This window comes from Tursiops truncatus, chromosome 10 (genome assembly GCF_011762595.2).
Source record: "Tursiops truncatus isolate mTurTru1 chromosome 10, mTurTru1.mat.Y, whole genome shotgun sequence".
Lineage (NCBI taxonomy): Eukaryota > Metazoa > Chordata > Mammalia > Artiodactyla > Delphinidae > Tursiops > Tursiops truncatus.
The window spans coordinates 51,872,632-51,888,187 of NC_047043.1; the positions used below are offsets into that span (position 1 = coordinate 51,872,632).

Genomic DNA, 15,556 nt, shown 5'->3' on the forward strand with positions numbered 1-15,556 from the left:
TGCACAAATCATTAGAAAAATGTATTTTAAGAGAACTAAGCTTTGCTCAATTTTCCATAAGACTCAAAATCAAATAAAGCTATATATAAAGCCATTAATTTCTATGATATATAATATAAAATAAAGCTCCTTTGAATAAGCATTTATATATTGACTAACACTATATAAAATAACCCAGTATAATTTAAAATCAGTCTGCAATATTATATTTCCTACCTATATATATTAAGTCAAAACATAAAACCGAATACATTAACTCTAAGAACAGTAAAAAGCATTTTTCATTTCTCTGCTACTCATATAAGCATTTTCCGCCAGCTCCTCCCATACTGCATCTTCCAGCACACCCTGCCTTATTCCTTATACCCAGATTCTGCAACTTACAATCACAGATCCGTTTGCAAATCAGTCGCCTCATTCCTCTGAAAGCTCTTAATTTTCCTCACCCTAGGATGCTCTGAATAGTTCACATGGCCAAATACAATAGATTTGATACTAATCAAAGATTCTATCAAAAACAGACAGCAACAACCACAGAACCACCACTGAGGTTTGTGCCGGCATTTTTCTTTCTCTTCCCTGCCCTAGGTGCTGTAACAGCCAATCAGCTACAAGGTGACATCATCTTATGGCAGCTACTGCCAGATGAAAGGTAAAAATTCTCCATGTCTTTTAAAAAATCCTCCATGTAGTTGCAATCCTTAGTCTATATCAAAATTTCAAGGGCATTCAATACTAAAGGTTTATAAACCTACATTTGTTTTCTCCTATTTAATTCACATGAAAATTTATACAAATAGAAAATGTTTTCTGCAATATTCAATCTGCTGGAGTGCTTATTATTGCATCAGTAAAAATACGGAGTATCACAGTGCTCATTACTGGCATAATTAACTATGTAATCTTACAATTTGCTGTTTATTTAGGCCACAGAAACCAAACTGAACAATTTGTTCTCATAAATGATTCTAAAATACTCTACAAAGCTCCTTTTGGAATATTTATGAATAACCACACAAGTATAATCTCCTTATATAAAATGAACCCACCCACCCCCACCCCACCCTCCAAATCACAAGATGTATGCATTTTACTCGTCCAAGAAGATGGTTTTCTCTAGGACCCTGCACAAACCAACCACGACAAACAAGATGGGCGAGGCAGAGAAGGAGCTTTACAACAGGCTTCACAACAACGTGCCAGAATCTCTTCCTTTCAGTCTGCATCCCTTACCTATGCAAACACCCAAATCCAGCAGAATAAAATCATCCCTACAAAGGACTGCAAGTCCAACTATTGAATATATTTTAAAATATATATACCAGACAAGTAAGACTGTTTTATTTATTGGAAAAAAGAATCAAATAGATACCCATTAAATTTACTATTCAGTAGACACCCATAAACCACATTCCATTTCAGCAAGTGTTTTTCTTAAATAGCACAACTTGTAGGAAAAAAGTATCTTCTAGTTAAAAAAAAAAATATATATATATATATTTTTTAGCATAATGCTATTGGGGAGCCAGTTTGGATCAATTAAAACCTATGCTCTATAGAGACTGCTCTGTTAAAAAAACTAATACAATCCCAAATAAGCTTTTATTTGCCACTACCATATTGAAACAAAAAAATGTAGCTAAGAGGGACAGAGTATATACACAAATCTACAGAGAGAGAGAGGTACTAAAACTTGAGTAGCCAGAAGTTCCCATGGAAACAGTGTTCTCTGTTCCCACACACACACACAAGAATTAAAATGAGTAAATATCTCTACTGCTTAAAAATAACTCAACATTCTTAAACTCTTAGGAAATTAATTTTTACCTTTTTATCAAAACAAGGTAGAGAAAAGTATATAAATTAAAGTACGCAGCTCAATTAATTTTCACAAAAGGAATATGCCAGTGTAACCAGTCTCCAGACCAACAGATCACTATCAGCATCCTGTAAGCACCCTCACTGACCCCCGCAAAAGTCACTATTTCCTACCAAAGCTAACTAGTCTTGACTTGTAACACCACAGTCGGTTTTGCCCATTTTTGATCTTTATATAAAAGGAATCATATAATAGGTACTCTAGTACCTAGCTACTTTTCACTCAATATAATATTTGGAAGATGCATTTTCATTGCTTATAGTTTTATAGTGCATGAATGTGCCACAAGTTATTAATATCCATTCTACTGTTGATGGACATATGAGCTGTGGCCAGTCTGAGATTATTATAAAATAGTGCTCCAAAGAGGTAAGCAAACAAAGTTAAAGGGTTCTAAGGCTTTTAGTATTAATATGGAAGTAGTAAACACAGTAATTTATTTTAGGCTGTATAAAGTCAAAGATGCGTATTGTAACTTCTAGGGCAGTGGTACTCAAAATGTGGTCCCAGATCATCATCTGGCAATTTGTTAGAAATGCAAATTATCAGGCCCCAACTCAAATCTACTGAATCAGAAATTCTGGAGATGGGGACCCTGCAATCTGTGTATTAACAAGTCCTCCTAGTGATTATGATGCATGCTCAATTTTCAGAGCCATAGCCCTACGGTAGGAATACACCAACTTTTTCTATAAAGGGCCATATAGTAAATATTTTAGGCTATGCAAACCATACATATATGTAGTCTCTCTGCACAACTACTCAATTATGCTACTGTAGTGTTAAAGCAATGATACCACGACATGTAAACAAATGGGTGTGGCTGTGTTTCAATAAAATTTTATGTACAAAAACAGAAGGGCAGCTGGATTTGGCCTGCAAGCAACAGTTTGCCAAACCACTAAAGTAAGAGTAAATATATACATAAATAAACAACTAGAAGAAAAATAAAATAATAAAAAGGATTTGATTAATTGAAAAGATTCAGAAAGAGACAGAAAGATAAAAGAAGTGGATAAAAATAGAAATAAAGGGCTTCCCTGGTGGCACAGTGGTTGAGAATTTGCCTGCCAATGAAGGGGACACGGGTTCGAGCCCTGGTCTGGGAGGATCCCACATGCCACGGAGCAACCAGGCCCGTGAGCCACAACTACTGAGCCTGCACGTCTGGAGCCTGAGCTCCGCAACAAGAGAGACTGCACACCGCGATGAAGAGTGGCCCCCCTTGCCGCAACTAGAGAAAGCCCTCGCACAGAAACGAAGACCCAACACAGCCAAAATTAAAAATAAATAAATAAATAAAAAACTTAACCTGAGGTGCCAAAACTCAGGTTAAGAAAAAAAAAAAGAAATAAAAGATAAAGTGGCAAAAATAAAATCAAATACATCAGTAAGTGCCTTAAAAGTAAATGAACTAAATATTCCAAGTAAAAGACCAAGACTGAATTTTTAAAAACAGGTTGCTTAAATGAGATATACTTTACATATAAGGATCACATAAAATTTAAAAAGTAAAATGATGAGAGAGACAGACCATGGCAAACACCAACTAAAAGAAAGTTGCCATAGGTATACTAATTTCAAACAAAGCACCTTGAAGAAGCATTACTAGAGATAAAGAGAGACTTTTTAATAATGATTTAGGAGCCCAATCCAATAGGGGGAAAAAAATTAACTCTACATTTTTACGCACCCATAACTCGTCTTCAAATATATAAAGCAAAAAGAAGAACTAAAAGGAAAAACAGACAAATCTACAAATACAGACGGAAATAGATTTTTACCCACTTCCCATAAGGTTATACCTTTCTTGACCATAAGCTAGATAAAAGAATTCATAAAATTAGGGGCTTCCTTGGTGGCGCAGTGGTTAAGAATCCGCCTGCCAATGCAGGGGACACAGGTTTTAGCCCTGCTCTGGGAAGATTCCACATGCCGTGGAGCTACTAAACCTGTGCATCACAACTACTGAGACTGAGCTCTAGAGCCCACGAGCCACAACTACTGAAGCCCACGCGCCTAGAGCCCGTGCTCCGCAAACAAGAGAAGCCACCGCAATGAGAAGCCCGTGCACTGCGATGAAGAGTAGCCCCCACTCGTCCCAACTAGAGGAAGCTTGCATGCAGCAACGAAGACCCAACACAGCCAAAACTAAATATAAATTAAAAAAAAAATAAAAGAGTTCATAAAACTAATTCATTATCACAAGCCCCCAAATTTAAAATGTTCTGTAGTTTAGTTTATATTTAGGTTATAAATATTACAGGCTTAAAAAGATTTTCTTAATAATTATAAAATATCAGAACAAATCCTATATTTCTTCATAGCACCTACCACTTCCTGAAATAATAGTTTCTTCTGAGTGAACTACAACGTGGACTGGAAGTCAGCAGGAACTTTGTCTTGTTTATACTGTAACACCAGTACCTAGAACAATCCTGGGATAACTGTCATAGCTAACTCTTCCTCCTGCTCCCCACCTCTGTCCCCCTAGAGTTTATTCTCAACATAATGTCCTGAGTTGAACAAAGTTACATCACACTGCTGCTCAAAATCCTCCTATGACTCCATAAAAAGGCCTACCAGGACTCCAAGATCTGTGAGACCTTAGATACCATGTAGGTCTCTCTAACATCATCTCCTATTCACTCTCCACCTTTCTCTCCAACCAGTCCCATCAGTCTTCTTGCTGTGACTCATATCAGGGGCTCTGCACCTGTCTGCCAAGAATGCTCCTCCCCTCCATAGCCACACTGCTTACTCACCTCCTTCATGTGTTTATTCATCTATCATTTTCTCAATTAGGTCCGCTCTGGATACTAAGATTATAAATTTTCCACCATCCTGATGCTACTGATCTATCCCTACCTCCCTGCTTTATTTCTCTCTCTAGCACTTACCATTTACATATTTTACTTATTTCATTACCTGCCTCCTCCCAAGGAAATGCATTATCTATTAGAGTGAGAACTTTGGTCTATTTTGCAGACTACCATATCTCCAACATGTAGAACAGCACTCAGAATGCATTTTTCATAGTACAGAGACATTCTGTCTCCAATAAAAGTGTTACTAGGTTATTTGAAATGAAACACCAAAGACAAACAACTATAAACACTGGATAAAATGTACATTTACAAAAGTCTTCTTAAAAACCTGGACCTAAATAGACATTTCCCCAAAGAAGATATACAGATTGCCAAAAAACACATGAAAAGATGCTCAACATCACTAATCATTAGAGAAATGCAAATCAAAACTACAATGAGGTAACACCTCACACCGGTCAGAATGGCCATCATCAAAAAATCTACAAACAATAAATGCTGGAGAGGGTGTGAAGAAAAGGGAACCCTCTTGCACTGTTGGTGAGAATGTAAATTGATACAGCCACTATGGAGAACAGAATGGAGTTCCTTAAAAAACTAAAAATAGAACTACCATACGACCCAGCAATCCCACTGCTGGGCATATACCCTGAGAAAACCGTAATTCAAAGAGTCATGTACCACAATGTTCATTGCAGCTCTCAATAGCCAGGACATGGAAGCAACCTAAGTGTCCATCAACAGATGAATGGATAAAGAAGATGTGGCACATATATACAATGGAATATTACTCAGCCATAAAAAGAAACGAAATTGAGCTATTTGTAATGAGATGGATGGACCTAGAGTCTGTCATACAGAGTGAAGTAAGTCAGAAAGAGAAAGACAAATACCGTATGCTAACAAATATATATGGAATCTAAAAAAATGGTCATGAAGAACCTAGGGGCAAGACGGGAATAAAGACACAGACCTACTAGAGAATGGACTTGAGGATATGGGGAGGGAAAAGGGTAAGCTGGGACAAAGTGAGTGAGTGGCATGGACATATATACACTACCAAACGTAAAATAGATAGCTGGTGGGAAGCAGCCGCATAGCACAGGGAGATCAGCTCGGTGCTTTGTGACCACTTAGAGGGGTGGGATAGAGAGGGTTGGAGGGAGGGAGATGCAAGAGGGAAGAGATATGGGGACACATGTATATGTATAACTGATTCACTTTGTTATACAGCAGAAACTAACACACCATTGTAAAGCAATTATACTACAATTAAGATGTCTAAAAAAAAAAAAAGGGCTTCCCTGGTGGTGCAGTGGTTGAGAGTCCGCCTGCTGATGCAGGGGACAAGGGTTCGTGCCCCGGTCTGGGAGGATCCCACATGCCGCGGAGCGGCTGCGCCCGTGAGCCATGGCCGCTGGGCCTGCACGTCCGGAGCCTGTTGCTCCGCAGCGGGAGAGGCCACAGCGGTGAGAGGCCCGCGTACCGCAAAAAAAAAAAAAAAAAAAAAAAAAAAAAAAAAAAACTCAGTAGGCTCACACTGGTAGTACTCCCAAGCAATAGCAAAAGCAAATGCAAACTTTTCCTGGAAGAAATTCTCTGGCCTCACATTATTTGCACAAATAATTTTCCAAAGATCACTTGGCATGACAGGAAACAAGACACCATGAGCAAGAATAAACAAAAAGAAATAGACAATAGGAACAGATCCTAGAATTATCAAGGTCCTAGAATTTCAAATTCAAATTTTAGAATTATTAAGCACAGGCTATAAAACACCTGTACTTGGCAGCTTTTACTAGGCAAGCTGAAAATAACTCAGGGATAAGAAAGTTATTTTCAAAGTGACATAGATTTTTTTTTAAAACAACCAAACAGAACTTCTAAAAATAAAAATACAATAACTGAAATTTAAATGCAGTAGGCAGGCATAACAGTAGATTTTAGACACAGCTCAAGGGATCATTAGTGAACCAGAAGATAAATCAGAAAAAAAATCACCCAGGATACCTATAGTAGGTGCTTCAATATTAATTGAATAAACAAAAACAAAAGATCAAGGGACTTCCCTGGCGGTCCAGCGGTTAAGACTCCAGACTTCCAATGCAGGAGGTGCAGGTTTGATCCCTGGTCAGGGAACTAAGATCCCACATGCCACGTGGCGTGCCCCAAAAAAAAAAAAAGGATCAAATACAAAAAGTAACCTATAAATCATGATTATGTTGACACTTCTCTTCTCACTCCAATGTTTCAAAATGACAATACTATGGTTTGGTGCAGAAACTGAAAAGGATGAACATATTAACAAGTACTAGAGGACATAAACTAATAAAGTGAGCAGGCTGCAGTGGTTATGTGTATGACGGAAGAGAAAGAGAGAAAAAGGAGGAGAGGAGTTGATAAGAGTAGGAGAAAGAGATGAAGATGGAGGAGGAGGATAAGACTGGGAAGAAGAGATGGTGATGGAAGGAAGAGGCAGAAATAAAGGAGGAGGAGAAGGAAGAGATGGAAATAGAGGATGAAGAAATGGAGTAAGAGAAAGGAGGAAGGGGATAAGAAAAGGGGGGGGAGGGACAGGCAAAAATTGAGGGGGGGGGAAAAAAAAGAAGCCCAAGTAGTATAAGGCTTTACCTTTTGTTCCCTTCATATAACACTTGGAAACTGCCCTCAGCAAACACTGAGCTATTACAGGCCCACAATCCCATACCTACATACCTGAAAGCCAAAAAGCTCTTAAAGTCCACCTTTACTTGTTTTGTCTTTTTAAATTCATTTGGTGGCAAAATCTGAACTGATTTGAACTCAGTTTATAGCAAAACATGATGTGAACTGACAAGAGACTATTTATTATGTGTATTTTACTCATTGTGAATTTGTATACATTTAACTGCAAAAATATTAATATGTTTGATTACAAGGTATAGCCTCAGACCCAGCTGGAGTTGTTATACAATATATGGTGTATGGCCATATTAGTTTTCTAAAATCTGACATATTCTGAATTCCAAAACACAACTGGTCCCCACGGTTTCCGATATAAAATAGTAAATTCATATTACCATAATCAAGTCCCTTACCTTTTTTCTTTTTCCCTTCAAATGAAAGCCATATATTTAAACATTCCACTTCACTTTTATGGGTACATGTATGTGAAAACCTGAAATTTCTGCTTCTGAATTCATACAAAATATGAAAAACTGCTCCATCTTACATGGCAAACAAAAGAGCAAGCCAAAACTTTATACCATTTCTCAAGAAAAAGAGAATTCATTTGGTATTTTCTTCAGTGAACCAACCAGTTCAGTAAGAACCCATGTCACAGATTTTCATGCAAAAAATATACTCTTTCATATTAAGTAGTTTCTTATACCAAAGTTCCGCTTTTCACTTGAAGCTATATCCTTCCTTATTCTAATTAAAACAATTGAGTAAAAGGGCTTTGGATTTCTAAACTGTTTTATACACTCACATATCCAGCAATGACCATGGTCATAGCTAAATTAGCAACTGAGACTAGGAAACAATAATCCCTGTAAGCTATTGTACCATACGTGTCTCGGAAAACTCAAAAACATTTTAGTTGTCCACTCTCCACTCTGCTTTTACAATAGGATACTCTCCTTGGCTTTCCTCTGACCTCACAAGTCCCTGTAGCTCAGTATCTTCCTCCTTTACTCAACCACTAAATGTTGAACATCCTCCTTCTCTCTAAACACACTTTCTAAATGGCTTCATCCATTCTCAACAGTTTTAAATATCTTCTATATATGCTGGCAACTCTCAAATGTTTTTTTCTTCAACAAATAAATGGCAAGTGGAGAAAAAAGAGATGAACAGAGGGTTAAGAGATATATCAACTAACTGCAATGGTAAGCCTTGTTTGAATCCTAATTCACTGTCAAAAGATATTTATGAAACAATCAAGGAAATGTGAACACTGAACATTTGATACTATGGGTTAATTTTTTTAGATGTGAAAATGGTACTGTAAGTGTCTCTTAAAAAGATGTTTTACTTTATTTTATATATGAGTAGGAGTGCATGTGCGTATGTACACACAAACACATCCCACTCCAGCAGGATAGTAGGGCTCGGGCAGATAGGTAGGGATACAGATGAATAAAGATTGGCTATGTATTGATAATTTCTTGAAGCTGGATAATGGGTGGTAAGGAAGGTCTGTCATAATATATTCTCTATTTTGGGGTATGTTTGAAGTTTTTCCTTAAAAATGTATGGTAATTTGAACACTTGCCCAGAACACTTGAAAGTGTGTTTACTCTCTTGCCCAGAACCCTCAATGGAACACAAAAAAATGATAAGCAACATCATAAGAGCAAAGAAAATGAAGCAAGGCAGAGAGTACGTGAAATCAGCACCTAAAGATAGCAACAATTTCTTATAAGATGCAAATTAAAAGGATGGAAGGCTTTTGAAGAATACCATAGCAAAGCTGCAACTTAGAATTCTCAGAAGCAGAATCAAACAGCAGAGAGAACTGATCTACCTTGTAGAATGACAGAAGTGACAGTTTCTAAGCCAGCAAGTACAGAGCTGATTAGCAAGGAACAACTGAAAACCTATGGAATGATTTCATCATTAAGCTCTTCCCACCCCCAACTCAGGGAGCTCCGTATTTTACACACAGGTGTGCACGTGCATTCTGTAAAAATGGAACCACCAGAAAAGGAAAGACAGTTTTTAGAACCATTTAAACTTTTGTTTGCCAAAATTAAAATTTAATAGAAGAACTGGAGAAGAAAGTCAAGGAAATCTCCCAGAACACAGAATAAAAGAGAAAAGCATAAATGGAAGAGAGAATACAAAACATAAAAGACACAGTGAATCAACCTAGAAGGTTCAATATCTGACGAATAATAATTCTATAAGGAGAGACTAAAACTAATGAAGGGGAGAAACTTATCAAAAAAAAAAAAAGATTTCCCAGGGCTAAAGAGAATCACAAGCTTTCAGAAGTAAAATAATCAAATAGTAAAAACTAAGAATGTCTTCAATTTAAACTAAAATGAAAATTTTCAGTTAAGTGATTAGAAACTGAAAATCAAAGTGCTTCAAAATAAAATAATCACCAGATTTTAAAAATATAAATTTTTTTATTTATTTAGTTAGTTAGTTATTTGGCTGCATTGGGTCTTCGTTGCTACGCATGGGGTTTCTTTAGTGCGGCGAGCTGGGGCTACTCTTCGTTGTGGTGCATGGGCTTCTCATCGCGGTGGCTTCTCTTGCTATGGAGCACGGGCTCTAGGCGCATGGGCTTCAGTAGTTGTGGCACGCAGGCTCAGTAGTTGTGGCTCACGGGCTCTAGGGCACAGGCTCAGGAGTTGTGGCGCACAGGCTTAGTTGCTCTGCGGCATGTGGGATCTTCCCAGACCAGGGATTGAACCCGTGTCCCCTGCATTGGCAGGCAGATTCTTAACCACTGCGCCACCAGGGAAGTCCCTAATCACCAGATTTTAATATTCACATGAAGATACTGTGTTCAACAGCACAGTTAATCTTAAATAGTTAACTATTTTATTTATTAAAAATAAAGTTTATTCCATACAAAGTTTAAGAGAGGCCAAGAAATTTGATAAACTCTCTTAAAATTTCTAGGTAGATATTAACTCACTAGTTAAAAAATATTTGAAGACTTTTACCTTCCTCTTTAAAGGAGTCTTTAAAAATTTAAGACCTTCAATAGTTCAGTGAAGTAAAAAGCTAAACACAATTTAAACCGTTATTTGGTATTAATAAAAGTAAATAACATATTTCATGATAACCATGATATCAAACTAAACAATAAATGAGCCTCATAATAAGGCTTATTTAGAACTTTACAAAATGTAGTCATTTCAGGTAGTTAAAATTTCATGACAGCTACAGCTTGGTTATAACAGCTGTCAAGAACATCTACTAGGGCTTCCCTGGTGGCGCAATGGTTGAGAGTCCGCCTGCCGATGCAGGGGACACGGGTTTGTGCCCCGGTCTGGGAAGATCCCACATGCCGCAGAGCGGCTGGGCCCGTGAGCCATGGCCGCTGAGTCTGTGCATCCGGAGCCTGTGCTCCGCAACGGGAGAGGCCACAACAGTGAGAGGCCCGCGTACCACAAAAAAAAAAAAAAAAGAACATCTACTATACATCCTATATATATACAAAGAAAAGATGTAAATCTTTTCTTGAAGATTCAGGTTCATTAGGAACATCATGTTTGAGGATAACTTGCTACTGATGTCCAACACTTTGCACCCAGATGGGTAAATGGGTCTGTATCAAGAAGATTTTCAATCTTAGTTCCCACTACTTATCTGCCTTTATTGCTGCTGAATGCCCATTTTTTTTCTCCTTTGTAATTTACTTTTTCTCCTCATAGACTCTTTTTTTCCCTTACTGCTCCTAGAAGAAAAGCTTGGCCTTTTGGCCAGTAAGTTAAAGGGTTGCTTTCTTTCAGTGACTTAAATTATCCAATCCTAGTGTATCACATAGAATATTCAAGGGTTTCAAAGAATAGAGATCTATTCAACATTAATTTCTTGCTATTGTTCCCTATCCCCCAAACCAGTAGTTATATGTCAGTTTGGAGTGGTCCCAAAAGGCTTACCTATAGAACGCCAAGGTTATGTCATCGCTTGTATGGATTTTTTAAGAGATTCAGCGTTTGGAATGATAGATTGTGTTGAAATGTTTAAAGTTTAGAAACAGTCTATTTGCAACAAAACCTTATTTCTTTCCAGCCACTCTGCAGCATAACAACAAAAGGCCAAATTCCTCTCGTGAGCTTTTGAGGCAGATTTCAGGGCTCAGAGCCACATAATAATCCTACAGGTTTTTAACTCTATCTGGTTTGACTGCCCAGAGCTACTTCACAATCATCTGACTGCCTGGTTTTATATTCTTAGGTGAGGATAAAGACAACTAAACAGAAAGGCACCTGAAAGTCACCCCTGACAACTCTTCAATCGTTAGTCATTACAGTACTTCACAAATCTGAATTTGTCCAGAAATAAAACTGTTAATAAATAAAATCTTTCATATGGCCTTGAAGTTAAGCTTATATAATATATTTAATAGATAACAGATTAATAGCCAGAACATACAGAGCAACTATAAGTAAACAACAAAGTCAAAACCAGAAAGTTGGCTAAAGATGCCAGAAAGCAATCCACAAAAAAGAAAATACAAACAACCAAACGTATGAAGTTGATCAACCTTATTAGAAAGAAGAGATGTTTTTTAAAAGGGTGAGATATTTTTCACCCATCTGATAGGCAAATTTTAAAAAGATTAATAATAATGAGAACTCAAAAGAATGCAAGATAGAAGGCACTATTGGTGGGAATGTAAGTGGTAAAGCCTCTTTGGGAGGAAATTAGAGATAGCTAACACAATTTGAAATGAATAAAAACTTTGATCCAGAAATTCAACTTCCAATTATTTAAAAAAATATATATGTGCACACACACATGATTTGTACAAAGATGTTTATTTCAGAATCATTTAGAAAAGTTATATGTGATTAAGCAATCTGAAATTCCACAAAGAAATGGTTATGATATATCCATACTATGGAATACTGTGCAACAGTTCAAACAAATAAAACAGTTACACATGATGGCATAAAGAAAGATCACTATGCAATATTGAGTAGACATAGTAAATGGCAAAAATATGTTAAGAATGATGCCATTTATGTAAACATGGTCAAAAACAAAATAATTCATTTTGATACTTAATATATATGTAAGGCAGAGTAAAAGGTATAAAAAGGCTTGGAGGCAGTTCTGAGAGGATTTTTGCTTTATCTGCATTGTTTGAATTTTTAAAAAGAGAAGATATTTGTGTATTAAAGAATAAGAAACAAAATAGGTTAGGAATAACATAATCCATTTGTTGTATGTGTTCACATGATACTAGTATGATGTATGTGTATTATGTGAGAGAGACTAATATACAGAGAAGTATATATGAAACTGTTAAGAACTATAAATCCCAAGATAACCTGTTACTACTGTTTAGGTGTTTAATTTTTTAATAAAGATACATTACTTTATCGATAAAAATCCAATAAAAGTATTTCCATTTTAAAGACGAGAATATGCAAGAAGGTTACCCTCTGAGCTTTATGAGGTTGTTACTTTGATTTTTTAAAAATCAGTGCATTCCTATACAGTCTGAATGTATTCAGTATTACTTGAAAAAAGAAAAATTAAATAAATATACATTGACAGCCATTGAACTTATAATGCTTAAAAAAGAAATAAAATCTGGATACAACCCAAATCAAATGCAATATTTAGAGTTGCTTGTAAATTAAGGTTTAGAAATAACAATCAAACAAACTTGGCAATGCCAGTAAGTATATAAGAATTTAATTTGTTAACTTTGATGGCTTTTGCCTTAAAAATTAGAAGTTTATATTGTTATTTATTTCTATAAGGACATATAAAACATTTATGTAAATTCTTGGGATAAACTATAACAATATGCAAAACCAGATTTAGTATCATATTTCCATTAACATGTGTATAAAAGTTTAAATGACTGTTTACCAATATCATCCTTTTGGTAAGTTTGCACCCTATTCCTCATCGTCCCAAGGGGACAGACTCCTTAGAGAGAAGTCATTATACAGTCATAAAGGAGGCTGAAACTGTTAGAGTTAAAACTCCCAAATACAGACCAGTCTTCCTAAAGAACATAGTGAAAAATACACAAAACATTTTTGAAGTAACCTCAAATTCCCCTTCTTACACATCTCTGGTGTTGATGTAATTATAAAGTATACCTCTAAGCATCTTAACAAAATGTTTAATAATGAAAAAAAAGCTCAAGTATTAAGTGTTATGAAGCACAATACTGAATGCACATTTGAGGCTCCAGATTTGATTTTGGTTTGCTTTGTGCCTGGATCTGGGACTTATAATCTCAACAAGCCTTAGTTTTCCAATCTGTGAAATGGAAATACCCAAATACTCTGTACACTTCACAGTTATTTGTACCTTAGGAGTTAATGTACAATAAGTATACTCAAGTGCTTTGGAAAACTATACAGCACTATATATGTTTTTAAAATTATTCTTATCACAATAAAACACTGGCAAAATCAATTTTTGATCAAATTACACCAGTACAGAATTTGTAAAAGACTAAATATTTTCTAGAGAACTATTTACTAGGGACACTGACAAATCACAAGCATATCAATTGAAACAGTGCCCATGGCAAGCCATTTTGCTTCTTTATATACTTTATCACCACAGAATTCTACTTGTTGTCAAATACAACAGGAAAGATAACAAGCTAGCTAACTAAACCTTCCTGCCAAATCTGTCATTCTTCCAAAGGCCATGTTCTCTCTTCAAAGCTTTTATATTATTCCATGTTTCTTCCAACATCCCTTTATATCCACCACCAAAGACAGAGGGTTTGCTTGGGTTGCAGGATAAACTGTCATCTTGTATTTGCCAGATCCCATACAGACATATCAAGTAGAAAAAGATACCAAATGACAAGTACGCACACACGTGCACACATGAACATACGAGTGTGTGTGTGTATATACACACACACACATACACACACAAAGTGTCCTTCGTTCTTTAGGGAGAAATATATTTCTTATACAGCAGATGACTGTCACTTTAAAAGGAAGTGTATAGCACAAGCAAAAAAAAGAAAAATAAATCTTACTCACCATCTCCCATAGCCATTCAGATGGTCCAGGGAGCTCTCTCAAACCAACAGGTCAAACAGCACAGCAAATAAATGCAGCTCGGTGCCTGCGCCACTGGGCTCGGCCTGCAGCCTGCAGACACCCTGCAGACACCCGGAGCTCTGTGTGACCCAGGCCGCTGCAGCTCTGCACCGCAATAGCCAACAGCTGCTACTCCACTTCAAAATAAAAGTCTGGGGTCTTGCTGAAAGCCCTCGTCTATTTAGCAAAGCCTAGCAGAGCTTGATCAAGATTATTCTTTAACTGCACATATGAGGTTAGATATACGTTACGGTGTTTCTCCTTGTGCTGGCTGCCTGAAATTTAATGTCAGAAAAGCTCTAAGAGCCAATAAATGCCATCCCACTGGGGGACTTTTAATGCAATCATCAAAACACAAGGCATGTGTTCAGCAATCATTTTCTGCTTCCCTAAAGATATCCATGTAATCAGTAGCAATCACATGATCTGATGAATTAACTGATTTGTGCCTTTTTAAAAGGTTTTCATCCTTTTGCCGTTACCTTTTAATATTTACAACAGAAGACTGCTAGAAGTGCACAAACAGGAAGAGCTCAGTTTCCATGATTAACTGCTCTCATTATGCAAGAAGCATTTCTGGCTGCCGTAAACAAATCACGTCAAAGGCAGCCCATCAAAGGCTGCTCTGTATGCAGACGGCAGGGCCACACGGAACAAAGCTTGCTTCTGGTGGAGGAGACAGAACCTGGCCAGTGCGCAGCTGCAGGGACACCGAGCACCCTCCATCCAAGCTGCACAACCATCAGCACATTGTCAAGCTCCAAGAAGGCCCTGGAGCTCATGGTCACAAACAGATACATTTTTAAATCAACCTAAGAAAAAGGCTACTTTGCTTTTCACCAAAGGGTATGTTATAAACTAGACTGCAAGTTACCTCATTACCTCTTTTGCCAAGTATCAAGGTAATTTCAAAGCCTAATTTCTGTGGTTTAGTTTATTGCCAGCCTCCTAAAACAATGCTTTTCCTAGCAACTGTTTTCAAAGAGAGAAGCTGGGAAATATTTTACAATGATTACATGCCAAGACTGCATTAGGTCCTGTACACACTTGACAAATCAGAATTACACATAGTTTTTTCAGTGAAAAAGAAAAAG

General features: G+C 36.9%; 1 protein-coding gene across 13 annotated transcripts in view; it reads right to left on the reverse strand.

Moving 5' to 3' along the window:
* Window positions 1-15,556, reverse strand: part of CLASP2 (cytoplasmic linker associated protein 2) — a 177,290-nt gene that overhangs the window by 123,704 nt on the left and 38,030 nt on the right. For 3 of the 13 annotated variants that reach the window (XM_073810974.1, XM_073810973.1, XM_073810970.1), the window contains exon 1: window positions 385-514. The exons of 8 other annotated variants lie outside the window; for them this stretch is intronic. In XM_073810974.1, coding sequence (XP_073667075.1) covers window positions 385-418 — 34 coding nt within the window. In that variant the 5' untranslated portion in view covers window positions 419-514. Of the gene's footprint in view, window positions 1-384; window positions 515-14,402; window positions 14,540-15,556 lie in introns of those variants that run through there. 2 more of the 13 variants (XM_073810972.1, XM_019946771.3) reach the window with 2 other exon arrangements.